Source organism: Furipterus horrens, unplaced genomic scaffold (assembly GCF_987537825.1).
Source record: "Furipterus horrens unplaced genomic scaffold, mFurHor1.1.pri manual_scaffold_11, whole genome shotgun sequence".
NCBI lineage: Eukaryota > Metazoa > Chordata > Mammalia > Chiroptera > Furipteridae > Furipterus > Furipterus horrens.
Genome location: NW_028327181.1, coordinates 57,124,237 through 57,141,720, shown reverse-complemented (window position 1 = coordinate 57,141,720; position 17,484 = coordinate 57,124,237). Strand labels below are relative to the sequence as shown.

At 56.5% G+C, this 17,484-nt stretch overlaps 1 protein-coding gene across 1 annotated transcript; it reads right to left on the bottom strand.

Moving 5' to 3' along the window:
• Positions 1-10: 10 nt before the first annotated feature.
• Positions 11-17,422, bottom strand: MYBBP1A (MYB binding protein 1a). Its single transcript, XM_090292677.1, has 26 exons — positions 17,139-17,422; positions 16,848-16,943; positions 16,102-16,185; positions 15,939-16,013; positions 15,730-15,837; positions 14,371-14,546; positions 14,037-14,204; positions 13,791-13,908; positions 12,251-12,546; positions 11,899-12,009; positions 11,246-11,371; positions 10,895-11,062; positions 10,694-10,799; positions 6,189-6,285; positions 5,927-6,078; positions 5,503-5,586; positions 5,274-5,420; positions 5,013-5,183; positions 4,771-4,928; positions 3,431-3,683; positions 3,119-3,253; positions 2,967-3,035; positions 2,189-2,302; positions 1,882-1,983; positions 835-983; positions 11-657 (listed from the first exon to the last, which is right to left on the bottom strand). The coding sequence occupies exons 1-26, from the start codon at positions 17,334-17,336 to the stop codon at positions 96-98; spliced, it is 4,023 nt and encodes a 1,340-aa protein (XP_090148803.1). The 5' UTR covers positions 17,337-17,422; the 3' UTR covers positions 11-95.
• Between the last annotated feature and the right edge of the window lie 62 nt (positions 17,423-17,484).

Below are 17,484 nucleotides of genomic sequence, written 5' to 3'. Positions count from 1 at the left end.
GGGCAGTACCTCACACAGTGGCTTTTTATAAAAATCCCAGTGGAAAAACAGGAGTCTCTAGGCGGACAGGGAGGGGCTGAGGGGCAGGCCTGCACTCAGGGCTTTGCCCCCTTCCGTAGCTGAGCTCTCTTTCTCTTGGCCCCGCTCTGGAGTAGGATGCCGGGGCTCCTGCCAGCCAAAGACAACCTTGCCTTTTTCCGCGGCAGCGCAGACTGCGGCGATTTACCCAAGACCCCCTTCTTGGGCAGCTCCTTCTGATGCTGCTTTTTGCTAGCAGGCTCCGTGGGGGACACAGGAGTGGCTCCATTCACCTTGGACAGCTTCCGATTTTTCTTCTGTAGTTTTGGGGTCTTGGCAGGGGTGCTGGGGCTCAAGGCAGGGGGCTCTGGGGCCAGACTCTTGGCAACAGGTGTCCCATTCACCTGGGCCTGGGCTGCGATCTTAGCCTTCTTTCTTTTCCTCTTTTTGCCCGTGCTGGGGGGCTGATCCCCACCGGTGGCTGTGGGCTGGACATCCTTCTGCGTGGCGTCCTCTGACTTGCGTTTCTTGCGCTTCTTGGTCTCTGGCAAGAATCCCTTCTTCTTCCGCTTCATGCTAACGGGGCTCTGTACGGCCCTGGAGACTTCCTTGGCATCCTTCTTCTCTGACTTGGGGCGCCTGGGAGGAAGTGAGCAAAGCAGGGGAGTGTACAGTGAGGGCAGGAGTGTCCTTCACCTGTGGTCCCACAGGACCCAAGCTGCCCAAAGCTCTGACACTGGGGCATGCATGTGCCAATGTGTGCAGTGTGAGGGTCTCTCCAGCACCCACAAGGTACAGCCCCCTCCCAGAACCTACTGGACTCCGAGGACCCTCATGGCCTGCCAGTAGAGGTCGTAGAGGCGGCTGGACCCGGCGGAGTGCTCCCGCTGCTGCACCCTGTCCTGCAGCTTTGACTGATGGCTCTGCAGCACGCCCCGGACAGCCGTCAGGTCCACGGTCAGCTTCTGCAAAGGGTGGGGAAGTGTGGTGACAGTGGACATGTACGCAGGGCCACTTTCCAGCTCTTGGTCGCTAGTCCTCCCACCCTTGCCCAATCACTGCCTCTCCAGGGACCCCACACCCTCTCCTGCACCCTCAGCCCTTCCTGCCTGTCAATCACCAGGTTCACTTGCCTTAGGAAGAAAAAGGAGCCCTGGGGCCATCTTTGTTCCCTCTCCCCACAGCCTAAGCCCAGTCTGCGCCCTTACCTCCCACTCAGTCCTGCCCTCGGTGGCTCTGGCCTGCCACCTCTGAGGGCACCATGCAATGACATCAGGGTGGCCAAAGCCCTTCTTCCCATCTCACCCTCCCTGCCACATACTGACTGGGTCATTGCAAGACCCACTGGCTTCCAGCATATCCATCTCTCCTGGCTTTTCACTGCCACTCTGGCACCGCTTCTCAGGCCCCCCACCTGTTGTGCAAGGCCCTAGCCCAGGCCCCATCCACTCCCTGAGCAACCCCCAGCGAGCCTGCCCACATGTGGGTGTAAATAGTGTCTACGCCACAACTCCCAGACCGAGGGAACAAGACACTTATTCACAGCTGCCCCCTGCCTGCAGGCCTGGAGACCTGGCTTCTTCCCAACGGTTGCCCACCAGAAACCTCCCTGCCCAGCTTTCCCACCGAGCACCACGAGCTGCGCACCCTCCCGCCCCCACACTGGCCCACACAGGTGGCAAGCTCCCCTCCCGAGCCAGTCACCTGTGTCCCTGGCTCACTGGTCATGCAAACAGGGACAGCCCAGTTCCTCCCTTGGCATCCAGAAACCTTCCCCACATGGCTCCCCACCTGCCCCTAGGCCTTTGCTGAGACCAGTTACTCTGCCTGCCTGGTAACCTCTTTTCTGAACCCAAGACTTACCTCATGATGGATAATCCGGAGAAGAGTGTTGAGCAGCTCCAGGGAGGACCGCTCCTTCAGCTGCTCTGACTTGGTCTGTGCCTCACCCAGTGCCTGCAGATTCTGAGGGGGCGGCGGCCGGGCTGAGCCACTCTGGACACTTCCCGAAGCCATTTCCCACCCAAGAGCCCAAAGCCCAGGTGGAAGAACCGTTTTCCAGAAGCAACCCCAAAGCACCCTGAGGCTCGGGGCCCCACGAGTCCTCGCTTCCTGGTTCCGAGAGGACCATTCTTGGTGGGGGTGTGGGAGGGGACCACCATGGCCTTACCTCAGTGACTTTGGCCAGGATCTGGCCAATCAGCTGCTCCCACTCAGGGTCCTCAAAGCACAGCCTCAGCTCCCGAGCGGGCAGGGCCTTCTGGAGCAGCAGGCAGGCCTGCGCCTGGGGCGAAGGGACGCGGTCACCGGGAGACCTGGCACGCTGGGCCAGGCTCAGGGAACCGCGGGGGACTGCAAGAGCTCTGGCAGCCTGCCACGCATCTGCTAAGGCCAAGACAACCCTACGTGGCGTGAGGGGCTGCCTGCCGCTCTGGGTCCACCCTGCCTCGGTTACCGCGAAGCTCTGGGTTCTGTAACCACCTGCTCCTGTCCCCTCTTCTCAGGGAGGTGAGGGAACAGAAGCCTGGGGTGCGGGGCAGCAAGAGCTCTCAGCTGGACAGAGGTAGCAACCCGGACTGAGGCAGTTCCTGACCCTTCTACTACTCAGTATCATCTTCCTCCAGCTTCCTCAGGCCCCTTGTCTCTGTCCCCGCCCTGCCCCTGCCAGGACGCCTCAGCAGGCAGCCTAGGGCTGTCCCCTGCGCAGGTCGCAGTGGGAGCGCTAAGGAGTCACTGGGCTCGGGTCACATGGGAAGTGGAAGTGCTGGGAGCAAAGCTTCCCCACCCCCACAGCTATGCTATGCCTGCAGCGAGGGAGGGGCTGGCCAGGTCAGAGGGCAGGGGTGGGGTGGGCCTGTGCACCCTTATTCTCACCAGGACCGCAGTCCTGGGCCTCACAGATACCCCGCCAGAGATGAGCCAAGTGGGTAATTCAGACAGACCCTTACCTGATGGCGAGGCCGCGTCTGGCCTGCCACGTGCTGGATCACCACGGGGAGCAGGTTCTTACAGAGCACCTAGGCAGGGAACATCAGGGCTATGAGATGAGGGACTGGGGTGAGCAGGGGCCCCGCGGGGGTGGGCCGGGCCCTACACTCACCGGGTGCCGGGAGAAGAGGCTGAGGAACATGGGAACGGTGAGCGGACTGTTGCGCTTGGTCAGGAAGGAGCTCAGTGCCGATGAGTAGATCGGGGTCACGAGGTTCAAATCTAAGCAGCTGGTAGCCTGGGCCGCCTGAGAGTTGGTGTGGTACGAGGGGAGGGAAGGCTGAAAGCTGGGGCCTCGGGAAGTCACGGCCTCAACTCCCCATCTGTGAAATGGGCAGATGGTCCCGACCTGCTGCCTGGGATTTGCTCCTGTCTGTCGCCCCGGACTTCCTAGGCTGAGCCTCCTGGGCCAGGGCCTGCTCACCTCAGGGCCTGTGGGCTTGGTGCCGGTGTTAGGGCCCGCTCTCTCGTTCTTCTGGGGCCGGCGGACGGCCCGGTCAGCAGTGTTGCCCTTCAGGACCCGAAGCAGGTAGAGAGAGGCGTTGAAGTAGTAGAGGGAGACTGAGGAGTCGGTCTGGTGGCCCGCCTGCTGCGCCAGCCGCTCCACCTGGGCGTACAGGGTCTCCACACCGCTGCCCACGTCACGGCAGTAATGCCGGGAGCGGCACAGGTGGTGCCTGCGGGCAGTAAGGGGCGGAGCTGGTTACAACATTCTGTCTACCCTCGCTCCCAGCAAGCAGAGCCAACCCCCAGAGAAGAGAAGGGACCTGGCTGAGGCTGCAGAGGGAGGCCCAGAGCCACCTGCAGACTCGCTCGGAGGATAAGCCAGAGGGAAGCCCGGCTCCCGGAGCTGAGGCTGCCCCGTGGGCCCAACACCCCCAACCTGGGCCACATTTCCTTGTGAAATAGTGGCTTCTAGGTCCTTTGTAAAACAAGCAAGAGCAGGATCTGTGTGCTCAGAACCCTGCGTGGCCCGTAAGTCTGGGGACACAGCGGGGAAGAGGCAGGACACTTACAAGCCCCACTGCCAAAGCGGGGAGGACCAGTGGAAAAAGTGGGGCCTGACGTCGGCATGAGATGAGTTGGGGGTGCACTGCCTGCCACCTTTTCCCCACCCTCCCCGCTCTGTGTACTCGGCATCTCAAGACCCGAGGTCTTTGTCTCCCTGAGCACCTCTGCACCCCAGACAGCAGGTCTGGATCTGCCGCCTGCATCCTCCCTCTGGCTGGGCTCCCTGCTCCAGTGTAGCCCACGGCCACTGCCGCTGCTCTTGGTTAGAACACCCTATGGCCCCCCAGCACTGCCAGGGTGGGGTCCACAGGGCCTCCTGATTTTCACCGCATCCCTTCTGGGCCCTTTCTGCCCTGCCAGTGGCCTCCAGGCCCTATGAACCCTGCAGCTCCCAGCACTGCCGACACCGTCCCAGGAGGCCTTGAGTTGGTCTAGTGCACCCACCACTTGGGTGCCCGCTGCCTCTTATCCTCCACCCCTCCCCCGCCATAGCTCCAGGACATTGAATGACCAGTCCAACTTCAGCGAGGACTGCTGGTCTAGCGCAGAGCTGCTGCTAAGTGTGGGAGAACAGAGAGGTGAATGAAGGCCTGTGTGAGCTGCTGGGTGACACGTGACTCCTGGGGACAGCAGTGAACCTTGAGAGCCAAGTGGGCCCACTCTGGACACTTGGCTCCTGCGTTTTCTACTTGGGGAACCCAGAAGGCCTGGTTTTGGGGCCTGCTGCCTCCTGCCCGCCTTGCCGCTGCTCACGTGAAGATGCGGGCTGTCTTGTGCAGGAGGTCCTGCTCCTGCTTGGTGCTGCTGGTGCGCATGCTGCGACGGATGATGTTCAGCAGGGGCTCGAGCAGCTCCAGAACCAGGGGGTTCTCAGGCTGCTTGGTCACCAGCACCTCTATCAGGTCCAGGACCTGTGGCCGGGATGGGTGGGCTCAGTCAGGTGTGGGAGGGCGTGCAGGGTCGGGGAGTGCACTAGGGCCGTTTCTCAGGCTCACCCTGATCTGGAAGTCCCGCCGGAGCGCCTTCTCCTTCTGTAGCTTGTTCTTCTCATCCCTCCGGGCCTGGATCCGCAGCTTCTGCTCGGCAAAGAGGCTGGAGAGATTCTGGTCCAGGGCCATCATGGCATCATCGTCCAGCTCAGTGTCCTCGTCGTCATCCACTCCACCCTGAGGGGTAGGTGCCCGTGAGCAGCCTGGCATCTTGTGGGCACATGCACACGCAGAGCAGGACAGGAGCCCCTCCGAGTGTCTGCTCACCAGCGCCTTCCCCGCCTGCAGCACCGTCATCAGCTGCTCCCGGAAGCCAGGGTCTACGTCCCCGTCCCGATCCTCCTCGTCGCTCTCCTCCTCAGTGCTCTCCTCACTCTCAGAGTTCTTCTGGTCCTCGCCCTCCGAGCTCTTGTCCTGTGGGGGTGGTCAGCATGGAGCGCCTCCCGTCGCACACCACATGTCTGCCCACCCTGCGCTGCCCCTTGCCCACAATTACCTCCTCATCCTCCAGCTGCTTCTCGGAGTCGTCCATGACCACCACGTTATCGTCCTCGTCCTGGCTCTGCTCGGGGTTTAGCACCTGCAGGCATTCCCAGATGGCTGACCCTTCACCCTCCTCAGACCACTGGGCCCTCCTGACTAACTTCCCTGACCTTGCTCAGTCCAGTCTTGGCCAGAAGGTGAAGGGAGGAAGATGAAGCCCAGGAGGTAAGGCACCTTCTCCAAGCCCAGCGCTGGCACCCCCTCGACAGACAAGATGACCCTGGACAGGGCTGCACAGCAGCGGAGTGGGAGTGAGCCCCACCCCAACCCCCCCGCCGGCTATGGCGAGGACAGGGGCTGATAGGACAGCTCTCAGGCAGCCTGATGCTTGGACAGCCACATCCTGGGATCCACTTCCCCAAAGGCCCCCAACTTACATCCAGGATTAGCTGCAGAGCACGTGAAGTCAGGTGGGAACAGATGTGGCTAAACACGCTCCGGGCCACTTGGCGAATCAAATGGCTGGGCTGGGCCAGGAGGGCTAGGAGGACCTCCACCAGCACCTCCACCCAGGGAGGCTCCTGGGGGTCTGCAGGCGGGAAGAGGTCTGAGTCTGGGCAGGGCACGGCCGCCTCACTCTGGGTCTCTGTTGTGCCCCGCAAGTGCCCTGCCGCCCCCACCCCAGGGGCAATGACCCACTGGCGGCCTTGGAGCGGGTCCGGCGGGTCTTCTCCCCCAGGCTCTTCTTGACGCAGGTCTGGATGTCACCCAGGAGGTCGCAGCTCTCTGTGGGGGACTGTGAGGAGGGCAGAAATCAGGAGCCAAGCCCCACTGCCAGCCTCTGCTGAGCCAGCGGAGGGGCTCATCCAGTGGGAGCGGCTGGCGTCATCAGACGCCAAGAACACCCCAGCCTGCCTCGGCCAGTCACCCTCACCGTCCAGAACAGAGGACCCCAACCAGACTCCAGGAGGTGATGACCTTTACACCTAACGTACAGTCGCAGGATCTGAGGGCTCTCTGGGAAATGGAGTCTGACTTCCCCATTGCACCTGGAGAGACAGAGGACCTGCCGAGGATGGCTGGCTCAGAGCCCGGGAAGCCAGCAGGCCCCAGCCTTACAATCACAATTCTAGATGTTTCCTCTTACACCTGGCTCAATATTATTACATCAAAAAAACTGAAAATCACTAATTTTAACTAATTTAAAGTGATTTAAACCCATCTTGTTGGGGAGAAACTCACACTCCAGCCACCCCTTCTTCTCACCCCCCCTCAGAAGGCCTCTAAAAACAGCCCGTGTGACCCATGGAACTGAAAAGGCAGACTTCTCCCTCATAATGCAGCGGGGGTTTCAATGTTCAGGCCGGAAGTGGTAGAATAAAGGCCAGAACAGAAGCCCAGAGCCCTGGGCACCTTTTACGCAGGGGTCTGACACACCCCACACCCCTGGTTTGGGGTGGGCTCAACACATGTCCCCAATCACCAGGGCCCTGATGCCCAGTGCCAAGGAGCAGCAGGGGCACTGTGGCCAGACTTGATCCACACAGCCCGTCCGTGGCTTGCCCAGAAGCAAAACCCACAGCCAAGAGGCCAGAGGGAACAAGAAGAGCCCCCCCTTTTCAGAGCTGGTCAAGGGGGCGCAGCAGGCAAGTGCTGTGCTCACCTTTTCCCAGGACCACATCAAAATTACAACTATGGAACACCCATCGTTCAAACCGCCTGAAGTCTAGTTGAACAGAAGTCCTATGCGTAAGGACACATAAGAGAAGCCAGATTGGCTGGAGGAGCAGAGATGGGGAAGGGGCTGGTTCCACACTTGTGTGTGTTGGTTAAAAATCGGGAGGGTATCTCAGCTGCTGGAGTCCTCCCTGAGGAGTGAGGGGTCCCAGCACAACAGTGGGCTCCCCAGCCCAGGGTCGACAATTAATTCCCCCAAAGTTCTGGCTGTGAAAACCAGCAAAGACTGTGCGTGAGTGAGAAGGGCTTCTGGAGTCCCAAGCAAGAGTACTTCTTAAAGGCCCATGAATAGACTTACTGGAACTTCCGTGCTCTGAGCTCCAGCAATGGAGCAGCAGCTCGTAAGGTGCCAGGGATACATAGGCAGGAACGGAATTGTCTGGCCTCAGGGTGAGGGCTGGCGGGGCGGCTTTCTCCCAGACAGATGCCAGCAGAGGCTCTTGTTCCCTTGCTGAGCCCTCCCTCCACAAGCCAGCAGGCGGGCGCCACATCTGGGTCTCCATCAACTTGGCTCACACTGTTCGCCCAGTCCTGGTGATTCCGAGACCCTGACCTACCCAACTTTTGGGCACATTCAGTCTGCTTCCAGGGGCTTTCTCATACCAACCGCCTGTCTTGGCTCATACTACGGACCCTTCTAAAATCTCTCAAAGGCTCACAAACCCCCAACAAGCAGCATCTGGCCTCAGTGTGCCCTGTACCTTTTCCTAAGTGGTCCCAAGGCCAGCACTAGTCACAGCCGGCGCCAGTTTGCAGCTTAGCCTCTCCTGGGTACCTCCAAGCCCAGCACAAGAGGCAACCACCTGCAGATCACTTTGTAGTTCATACTAGGTGGCTGCGGGCAGAACAAAGGCCACTGCTGAACTTGGCCTGCACTGGAGCACCTGCCAAGAGGCCCCAGAACCAACATATTCAGGGGCCAGCTTCAGGCCACACCAGAGCACCACCCAGCCACCTCCGCAGATGGCACACCCAAAGGGCCGACTCAGAGTCTGGCTAAAGCGAATCCCACACAATTCCTCCACTACAGCTAGCTGTGACGGGTCCTCACAGCCAATCAGCCTGAGGCTCAATCTCTCCCACTGACGTGCCAACAGCAATCAAGGCTCAACTACAGCAGGAGGGCACACACAGCGCACAGAGGGACACGCCTGGAGCATCCAGCTCAGGTGACTACGGAGGCTGCAGCACTGGGTGCCACAGGACACCTACTATAGAAGGCCACCCTCCCAAGGCCAGGAGACATGCTAGCTCCACCTGATACACAGAAACAAACACAGAGAAGCAGCCAAAATGAATCTGAGACAAAGAAACATGTCCCAAATGAAAGAGCAGAACAAAACCCCAGAAAATTAACTAAACAAAATGGAGCCAAGTGATCTACCAGATGCAAAGTTTAAAACACTGGTTATTAGAATGCTCAATGAATTCAGCAAGCACTTTAACAAAGATACAGGAAAATTAAAAAAGGAGAGAGAAAACTTTTTAAAAAGTCAGAAAAAAAAAGAATACAATAACTAAAATGAAAAACACAGAGGGAATCAAGAATAGATTAAATGAAGCAGACGACAAACCAGAGAAGACAGGGTAGTGGAAAACACCCAGAGCAGCAAAAATAAAAAAGAACCTAAAAACTGAGGATAGTTTAAGGGCCCCCTAGGACAACATCAAGCAAACCCACACTTGCATCATGGGGGTACCAGAAAAAGAATAGAGAGCAAGGAATTAAAAACCTATTTCAAGAAATAATGACAGGAAACTTCCCTAACCTGGTGAAGGAAACGGACATAAGTAGAGTCCCAAACAAGATGGACCCAAAGAGGTCCACACCGAGACACCCCATAATTAAAATGCCAAAGGTTAAAGACAAGAGACTCTTAAAAACAGCAAGACAGAAGCAGTTACCTACAAGGGAGCTCCCATAAAACTGTCAGCTGATTTCTCTCAAAAACTTTGAAGGTCAGATGGATTGGCACGAAATATTCAAAGTGATTTTGAAAAGCAAGGACCTACAACCAAGATTACTTTACCTTGCAAAGCTATCATTGAGAATGGAGGGACAGATAAAGAGCTTCCCAGAATGCTACTTAGTTATACTGTAAAAAGAAGACAGTTTTACCCTTTGCGACAGTGTGGATGGGCCTGGAGAACATTATGCTAAGAGCAGTAAGCCAGGCAGAGAAAGACAGGTACCATATGATTTCACTCATATGTGGCATCTAATGAACAAACTGAACTAACAGGGAAAATGGGGACAGACTCATAGACGGAGAGAAGATGAGTTGTGGGGAGAGGAGGAGGGGGCGGGGGAGGGATGCAGGAAAAGGAAAGGGCTCATGGACAATGGCGTGGTGACCGCTGGGTGGAGGGCGGGTACAAGGGGACTAAATGGTAATGGAAAAAATACAATAATAATAAAAAAAAAAAAAGATCTTCACAGATGAGAAAAAGCTAAAGGAGTTCACCACACCAAACTGGTATTACAAGAAATGTTAAAGGGACTTCTTTTAAAAAGACAAAAAAATATGAATAAAATGGCAATACTACATACTTATCAACAATTACTTGAAATGCAAATTGATTAGATGCTTCAATCAAATGACAGAGGGTGGCTGAATGGATAAGAAAATATGACCCTTACCTATGCTATCTATAAGAGATCTGCTTCAGATGGAAAGATACACACAGACTCAATGTAAAGGGATAGGGGAAAAAAAGTCATGAAAATGGAAACAAACTAACAAAAAAGCTAGAGTGACAATACTTATTTCAGACAAAATAGACTTTAAAACAAAGGCTACAAGAGATAAAGAAAGACCCAGCAATTCCACTTCTGGGTATTTATCTGAAGAAACCCAAAACACTAATGTGAAAAGACGTATGCCCCCATGTGTTTACTGCAGCATTATCTACAACAGCCCAGACATGGAAGTAATGTAAGTGTTTATCAAGAGATGAACAGGTAAAGAGATGGTACACAATATACAATGGAATACAACTCCGCCATAAAAAGGAATGATATCTTGTCACCTGCAGTAACATGGATGAACCTGGAGGGAATTGTACTTAGTGAAATAAGCCAGACAGGGAAAGACAAATGCCGTATGACTTCACTTATATGTGGAATCTTAAAAAAAAAAAACAACACAGTAAAATAAATGAATAAACAAAATAATAACTCATAGGTACAGAGAACATTTTCATGCTTGTCAGATGGGAGGGGGCTTGGGAAAATGGGTGACAAAGGGGAAGGGATTAAGAAATACAAATTGCCAGTTGTCAAGAAGAAACCACAAGGGTCGAAAGAGTTGCTGACACTAAGCTCTACCAGGACCAGCTGGCCTAGGAAACATGCGAAGTGCAACTCCCCAAAGTTTTTCCTGGCAAAGCCCTTAGGCCTCTGGGGAGGAAGCCTGTAGTGGCCCAGACCCCAGGTGTGTAACCCCCTCCTTTCCAGGCTGCCATACCTTGAAGAGGTGGATGCCCACCAAGAGCAGCAAGTGCTGAAAGGCAGTGACCTTGGCCTTGGCCTCCGAGGAGCGAGCCTCTAGTTCCTTCAGAGTCTGTAGCATCCTGGTGTAAGATGGGAATATTCTCAGGCCACTGCTGCCAGTGTCAGACCTCTAAGTGTCCCCCAGCCACTATCCCGTGGAAATCAAACCCCTCACCGATCCCAGGCCTGGCGCTGCTGTGTAGTGAAGGACGTCAGGGGGGCCACGCTGCGGCTGTGGTTCAACAGCATGTCTGCAAACTGTACCAGGCGGTAGGTCCAGGGCTGCCTGTCCTGGGTCTGCTCTGGCGCCTGCCTGAACTGTGTGCTGAGGGTCTGCAGCAGGCTGGGTTAGGGTCAAGGGCAGGGTTAGTGAACATGGCCACATACCCCCCATCCCCTGATCCACTGGAACCTGGTGGGCCTCTAGTTTCTCCTAGCTTAGAACTGGAGGGAGCAAGCATCCTCAAGGCTGCCTTCCCACGTGGTTAGCCCACCCTTAGCTTCTCCCAAGCTGCCCATGGCCTACCTGAAGAAGGCATTGCTGACCACTTCTCGGGCCCGGCCCTCCAAAGGAAAGGAGAACCGCTGCTCCGTTTCCGGGATCAGGGATGTGGGCTTCTTTGTCTCAAAGAATGAGTGGAAGAAACAAAACCTGGGGAGAGTGGGAGATCAAGCCATGTTGCCTCAGTGCCACCCATTTTTACCAGCCTCTCCTTACACGGCAACCCCGAAGGCCTGGAGAAGAAAGAGGGAGTCACTCTGGTGATGAGGGAGTGGATATCTCCCAGATCTGGATCCAGCAGCCCCTCTTCTAGAACCAAGGCAGACTCAAGGCTGTATGGCCGCAACCACGCCATCACACTGCCACCACTGGCTGCCCCCTGGGATTGCAGGGAAAGCCGAATGAGTACCCAGCACAGAAGAGGCCACTGCTGAGACTTCCTTGACACAGCCTCTTGCCAGTGCGCCTGTGGTACATATGGAGCCAGCCTGAGTCCATGAGGCCCCTGCAGCCTCACACTCCCTACGTCCCTTCCTCTCACAGGCTCCCACAGAAATGGTTTGCCTGAGCTTAATGGACAACTTGACCCCAACACCTCTGGCTTCAGGGGGACCCAAACTAGGAAAATTCTTTGGCTGTTCCACCCACGGGGAGTGGGGCTTGAGCACGTCTCATACCTGGCCACCTCCTCAATCAAGGCCTCCTCCTTCTCTATGTGCAGGCTATCCACGATGCTGACCAAGCGGAGGATGATCCACTTCCGCAGCCGGAACACAGCTCGCTCAGGCCTGGAGGGCACAACCAGGCCACAGCAGCCATTTTAGAGATGGCAGAGATGATACTCCTCTGCCCCACTCTGGAGACAGGAACACCAAGAGCCCTGCCCTCTTAACACCAGCATGCAAATACACTACAGAAAACCGAGGCGTTCTTTGAGAGCTAGGCTTTGCTCCTCCCCTCCCCTCCCATGGAACCCCAACATTATGGGAAGGAGGGTCCTGGTCTTTGGGCTTGGCAGGCCCCATTCACCCGTGGAGCGAAGCATCCTGGGCTTTCTTCTGATTGCTGGTGCTGAAGTCCACCAAGGCGTCCAGGTCAGGCTGGAGAAACATGTCCCGTAGCCAGGCCACATAGCCCTTGAGGGCGGGGCCGCTCAGGAACCGCACAACCCGCCAGAAGGTAGGCACCACGGGGAGGCCCTGGTTGGTGACGGATGTGAAGGCCACCACCACAGCCAACTGCCTCTCGGGGTCATCGCGGCAGCCTTCCAGGAAGGTCCCCACGTACTCGTTCATCTCTGGAGCAAACTTGAATTGGCTCGGGAACTGCAAGAGTCAGGCACTGCACTGACCAACAGCCCCACCAGCTTCTTCCCCAACAGGGTACACCAGGTCCCCCTCCCTGTACAGCTGGGCCGAGTTGCGACGGCACCCCCGTGCTCTGCCTTCGGGGCCTGCCTGCCTGCTCCGGCCCCAGAAGGGACCTCCTTTCCATCTCTCACTGGATCCAGAAAGGCCGTTTTCTGGGCTCCGGGCAGGGCAGAGTAGTTAGTGGTCCAGAGTCCAGCTGGGTTCCAATCCCACTTCTGCCAGCTCCTAGCTATGTCGCAGTGGGGCTTAAACCCTAGCTCCTCTCCCACGCTTCCTGCCGGCCAGGCACTGCGAGACGTGCTTTTGTGTCAGTTTGTCTAATCTCTGTGACAGCCTTTTGCAGCGGGCCTCTTCCATCATTTTACAGATGAAGGACACTAGGCACAAAAAGGCTTACGAAGTAATTTCTGGGGGTCTAAGTGGCACAGCTGGGACATGGGCCCAGTCAGCCTGTCCCCTTCCCCACTGCTCTCGCCTTTCTGACCGGTCCCTCCCCCAGAATCCGGCCAGGAGTGCGGCTCTCCAGCCTGCGTGTGAAGGGGAGTGAGCTGGCGAGAGGAGTGGCCCCAGCTGCACTTCCCGTGCAGCGGGCGCTGCCCCACACGGCCCCCCGGGTGCTCACTGGGTATCTTCACAGCTCCCAGGAAGCGCTGCCCCTCTTGTCTCAGAGACAAGGAGGCAGGCACGGGGCACAGAAGCCACCTGTGCGAGGTCACACAGCTAGTGAGCGGCGGAGCCAGGGCTGGGGCCTGGTGTTCTGGTCCCCCTTCCGCCCTCTTCACCACCACTAAGCATCCTGTGGAGCGCTTAGCTTAGCATGGGGTGCATGGACAGTGCTCGGAGCAACTCTGGGAGGACGGAGGTCTGGAAAGACTGCTGGCTCTAACGCCTGTGCTGAGGGCCCGAGGGCAGCTGAAGGGCTGACCGCCAAAACTCTACTCAGAGGTGACAAGGAGGTGGAGGGACTCAGGCAGCTCACTCCACCCAGAGGGAAGGGACACCCAGGCCCTGGGCTCCTTCCAACAGCAGCTGTGCCTGCCCACACCAGGCAGGACCAGAGGCAGGAAGACCCCTGATGCTGGAGCAAAGAGCAACCTTGTTTTCCAGAAGCTGACTGATCCCTAAGGCGGCCCTTCCCATTTCTCAGCAGGAAGCCTGGCCGTTTCTGGCAGTGTTGGGCTACAGGGGGAGGCACCCACCTTGGCAGTGACCATGTGCTCCCCGTAATGTCGGATCAGGTCTCCCCGCATCACCAGCTGCAGCTGCTCCTTGGATAGCAGGGGCAAGGATGCACCCAGCAGGCGGAAACACAGGTAGCTAAGGAGGTGCATGACAGAACCTGGTCAGAGCTGTCAGATCCCCTGCGTGGACGCAGGGACTGCCAACCCACCTCTGTTTAACGAACAGGAAAGAAGGGGTCGAGGGCGGACACGCGCCACAGGCACCTGGCCGGCCAGAACTGCTTCTTCAGGAGCCCTTGTTCCACCACTTCCTTCCAGAACCTTGGGAACTTGTTTTCCTGAAGTGCCAGGCGGAGCAGGTCCAGAGCCACAGCAGGCAGCCTGCGCTCCTTCTTCACAGAGGTAGCGGCCGTCTTGAGCACATTCACTAGTCTGTGGAGGAGGGCGGAGGGGACTCAGGTGGCATCCACTGAATAGACAAGGGTCTGGGTGCCCAGAGAAGCAGGGACAACCCCCAGGCCATACCACAAACCTGTGGATGGCCAGACAGATGAAGCCCCTCGACCCCAGGGAACCCACCCGCCCACGTCCCTCACACCTGGGGATATTCTCATCAGAGAACAGGTTGACTGATCCCATGAGCTGCTTGAGCTCCGCAGGCACTTTCTGCTGGGCCAAGAGGAAGATCTCCAGATGCTCAGGGGAGCCAAGTACTGAATTCAAGTTGGCCCTGAGAACCTTCGGCAGGACCTGCCGCAACAAGGCATCCGGGACCTGCGGTGGAGAGACAGGGTGAGGGAGGGGGGCTCCCTCACAGCATCCTTCATCTCTTCCCCTGTGAAGGGAGACCACCAGGCCTTGTTCTACCTGCCAGGCTCCTTTGAGGCCCTTGGCACAGTGCCAGTCCGAGGTGGGACAGCCACAACCCACCTTGCCAGGCATCAGAATCATCAGAGAGTATTTGTTAAAAAGCTCAAACTTCCAAGTCTCAGGAAGCTGCACTTTTAATAAGCACCCCACTGATGCTAATTGGCCTGGGGTCACCATTTTAATTATTCCTCTTTTGGGTTTTTCAAGACTTGTCCGTTCCTCATATGAGGAGCCCCAAGTGGAGAACTGAGGTTCAAATTCAGGTCCTTCTGGCTCTGTGGCCAGAGCTGCAGAAAGCTGGGGCCCAGGACTTTGCTGTCCCTGCCTTTTCCTTAATAGCAAAAGGCTCCAGGTACTAGCCTACCTCCATTTCCCGAGTAGGGCAGTGGGGGTCCTGAGGGGCCAGCTCTGCCTCAAAACAATGGCAACCATGTTTAATCTACTTGCCACATGCCAGGCGCTGTTCCAGAACTACACTGCCCAATATGGCAGCCATTGGCCAAAAGTGGCCACAGAGCCCTCGGGACACGCTAATCTGAACGCACACTTGTTATAAGTGTAAAATATATATCAGCTTTCGAAACTTAATATGAGCCCCCCGCAAATGAAATATTTCTACAACTTTTCTTTCTAAAGATTTTGATTTATTTTTAGAGAGAGGGGAAGAGAGGGAGAGAAACATCAATGTGAGAGGGAAACATTGATCTGGTGCCTCTCAAATGCATTCCTACCAGGACTGAACCTGCAACCCAGGCCTGTGCCCTGACTGAGAATTGAACCACCAACCTTTTGCTTTGCAGGATGATGCCCAAAACAACTGAGCCACATAGGACAGGTCACTACAACTTCTTATATTGATTGTATGTTGAAATAACACTTCAGATTATTATTTGGATAACCTAATAGCTGTATTAGGTTATGTTATTAAACTACACTTCTTTTTTACCCTTTTAATAAGCTACTAAAAAGTGTTCATTACACACTTTTGTATTTCTATGGGGCATTGCTACTCTAGAGAATTTTCCTGTGTTAACTCATGTACTCTCCATGTTTCTATAACCGAGTTCCCACAACAGGTAACCTGTACCTCAGAGAGGATGTCCACCAGGGCCTTATGGGGCTGCTCATGCAAGTGGTTGTAGTACTGGGCCAGGACCTGCAGTAGCTTCACACACTTCATCAGTGCCTCTGAGTCCTAGTACGCACAAACGTGTAGATGGTATGAGCAGGACATGTCACTGTCCCCCACCACTCCCAAGCTGGTCCACATATTCCCCGTTCCTCCAAAGCTCTTACCTTTACCAGCCTGCCTGACTGAAAGAGGGCTAGCACCCCAAACAGGTTTGCAAAAAGAGCAGGTCTCATCATTGCCTAGAAAGGGATTCCAGGCACTGGTGAGAAGGGCCCAAGTACTCCCCATCCCAGGGCTGCTGATCTCCCCAGGGACAGTGGCTCTCACCTTCTTAACTTTCTGCAAGTCATGTTTCTCTTGTATCTGCTGTAGGACGCTGCACAATGGGATGTCTTCAAAAGACTGCAACAGCTGCCAGGAGTTGTGGCAGAAGGAAGAGAGGGGCTCAGGGGAGTGACCCAGCCACATCCCAACAGACCTCAACCTTCAGTTTCTGCCCAGAGGCCCTGGGCCTCTGCTCCCATCCCAAGGATACCTGTGAAGGAGCTCAGATGGAGCTGAATCTCACTTCCCTGCCCATGCCTACCCGAGTTGCAGAAAGTACTTGCTTTGGCCCCTAGCTTACCAGACACTATCCCCACAGCCTGCTGAGCTCCCTGCAGGCTGATTCTAGAAGGCTGATCCTTATTGCCCTTCTAGCTGTTCAAGTTCCTCAGAGGTGGCCTGTAATCTGCTAAGTGGCCCTTGTAGGGAGAGGGTCCTGAACATTGCAGAGCTAAAGGAACCCACCCCAAAGCTTATTACCCCAAGTAAAATGTACCTCCGAGGCCGGTCAACCCATATATCAAACAGAAAACTGCTCAACCTCCCACTCCATCTGCAGGGGCTTCTCTGACAGGCCTGGCTCCTACACTTTCTCCACCTCCACGTGGGGACACCTCCCATCAGCTCAAATGTCACCCCTCCCAGCTTCTCCCACCGAGGACCGCTGACTCCTCCCCTGCAACTGAGGCACTTGCCCTCCCCACCGTTTGACAAGCATGGCTAGTCCCCTTCAGGAGTCACCACCTCACCTGGGCCAAGGCCAGACTGTAGCAGGGCCGCGCGGTTTCTCGTCCCATCCCGAGCCCAGTGATAAGGCGCTTCAGGGAGTACTGCATCTCGGATCCCTGCGGAACCAAGCGCATTCCCGGGTCGACCAGTGACAGAAATCGCACCGAGCCCGCCCACCCCTGCCCTTCGGCACGCGCTCACCTGGGCGTCCAGGTTCCGATCACGTGCGCCCAATCCCCAATTCCTGTGGCCGGCCGCCCCACCTTTGCTGAGATCTACGCAGTCCCCTGCCCCAGGCTCCCCCATCATACCTCTGGTCTTGCGCGCAGATACTCCAGCAGCTTCTCCGTGGCCTGAAGCCGCGTCTCTTGTTCCGGCTTCGCAATGTCCCAGAAAAAGTCCAAAAACTCGCGGCTGTGCTTCAGCAGGCCATGACGGTCGGCAGGCTGAGCGCCGCTCTTCGTCGCCTCCCCCGGAGACATATCCTCAGCGACGTTCTGACTCTCCATCTCCGCCACGCTCCACGAACACGTGGGTCTCTGAAGGCAGCCTTTTCCGGGTCAGGTCGCGGCGCATGCGCACTGGATAGGGTCGGTCACGGAAGGCGGAGCAGGGGCGGGGCGGGGCCAGGAAGGGTAGGGGGCGGTCCGCCCTTTT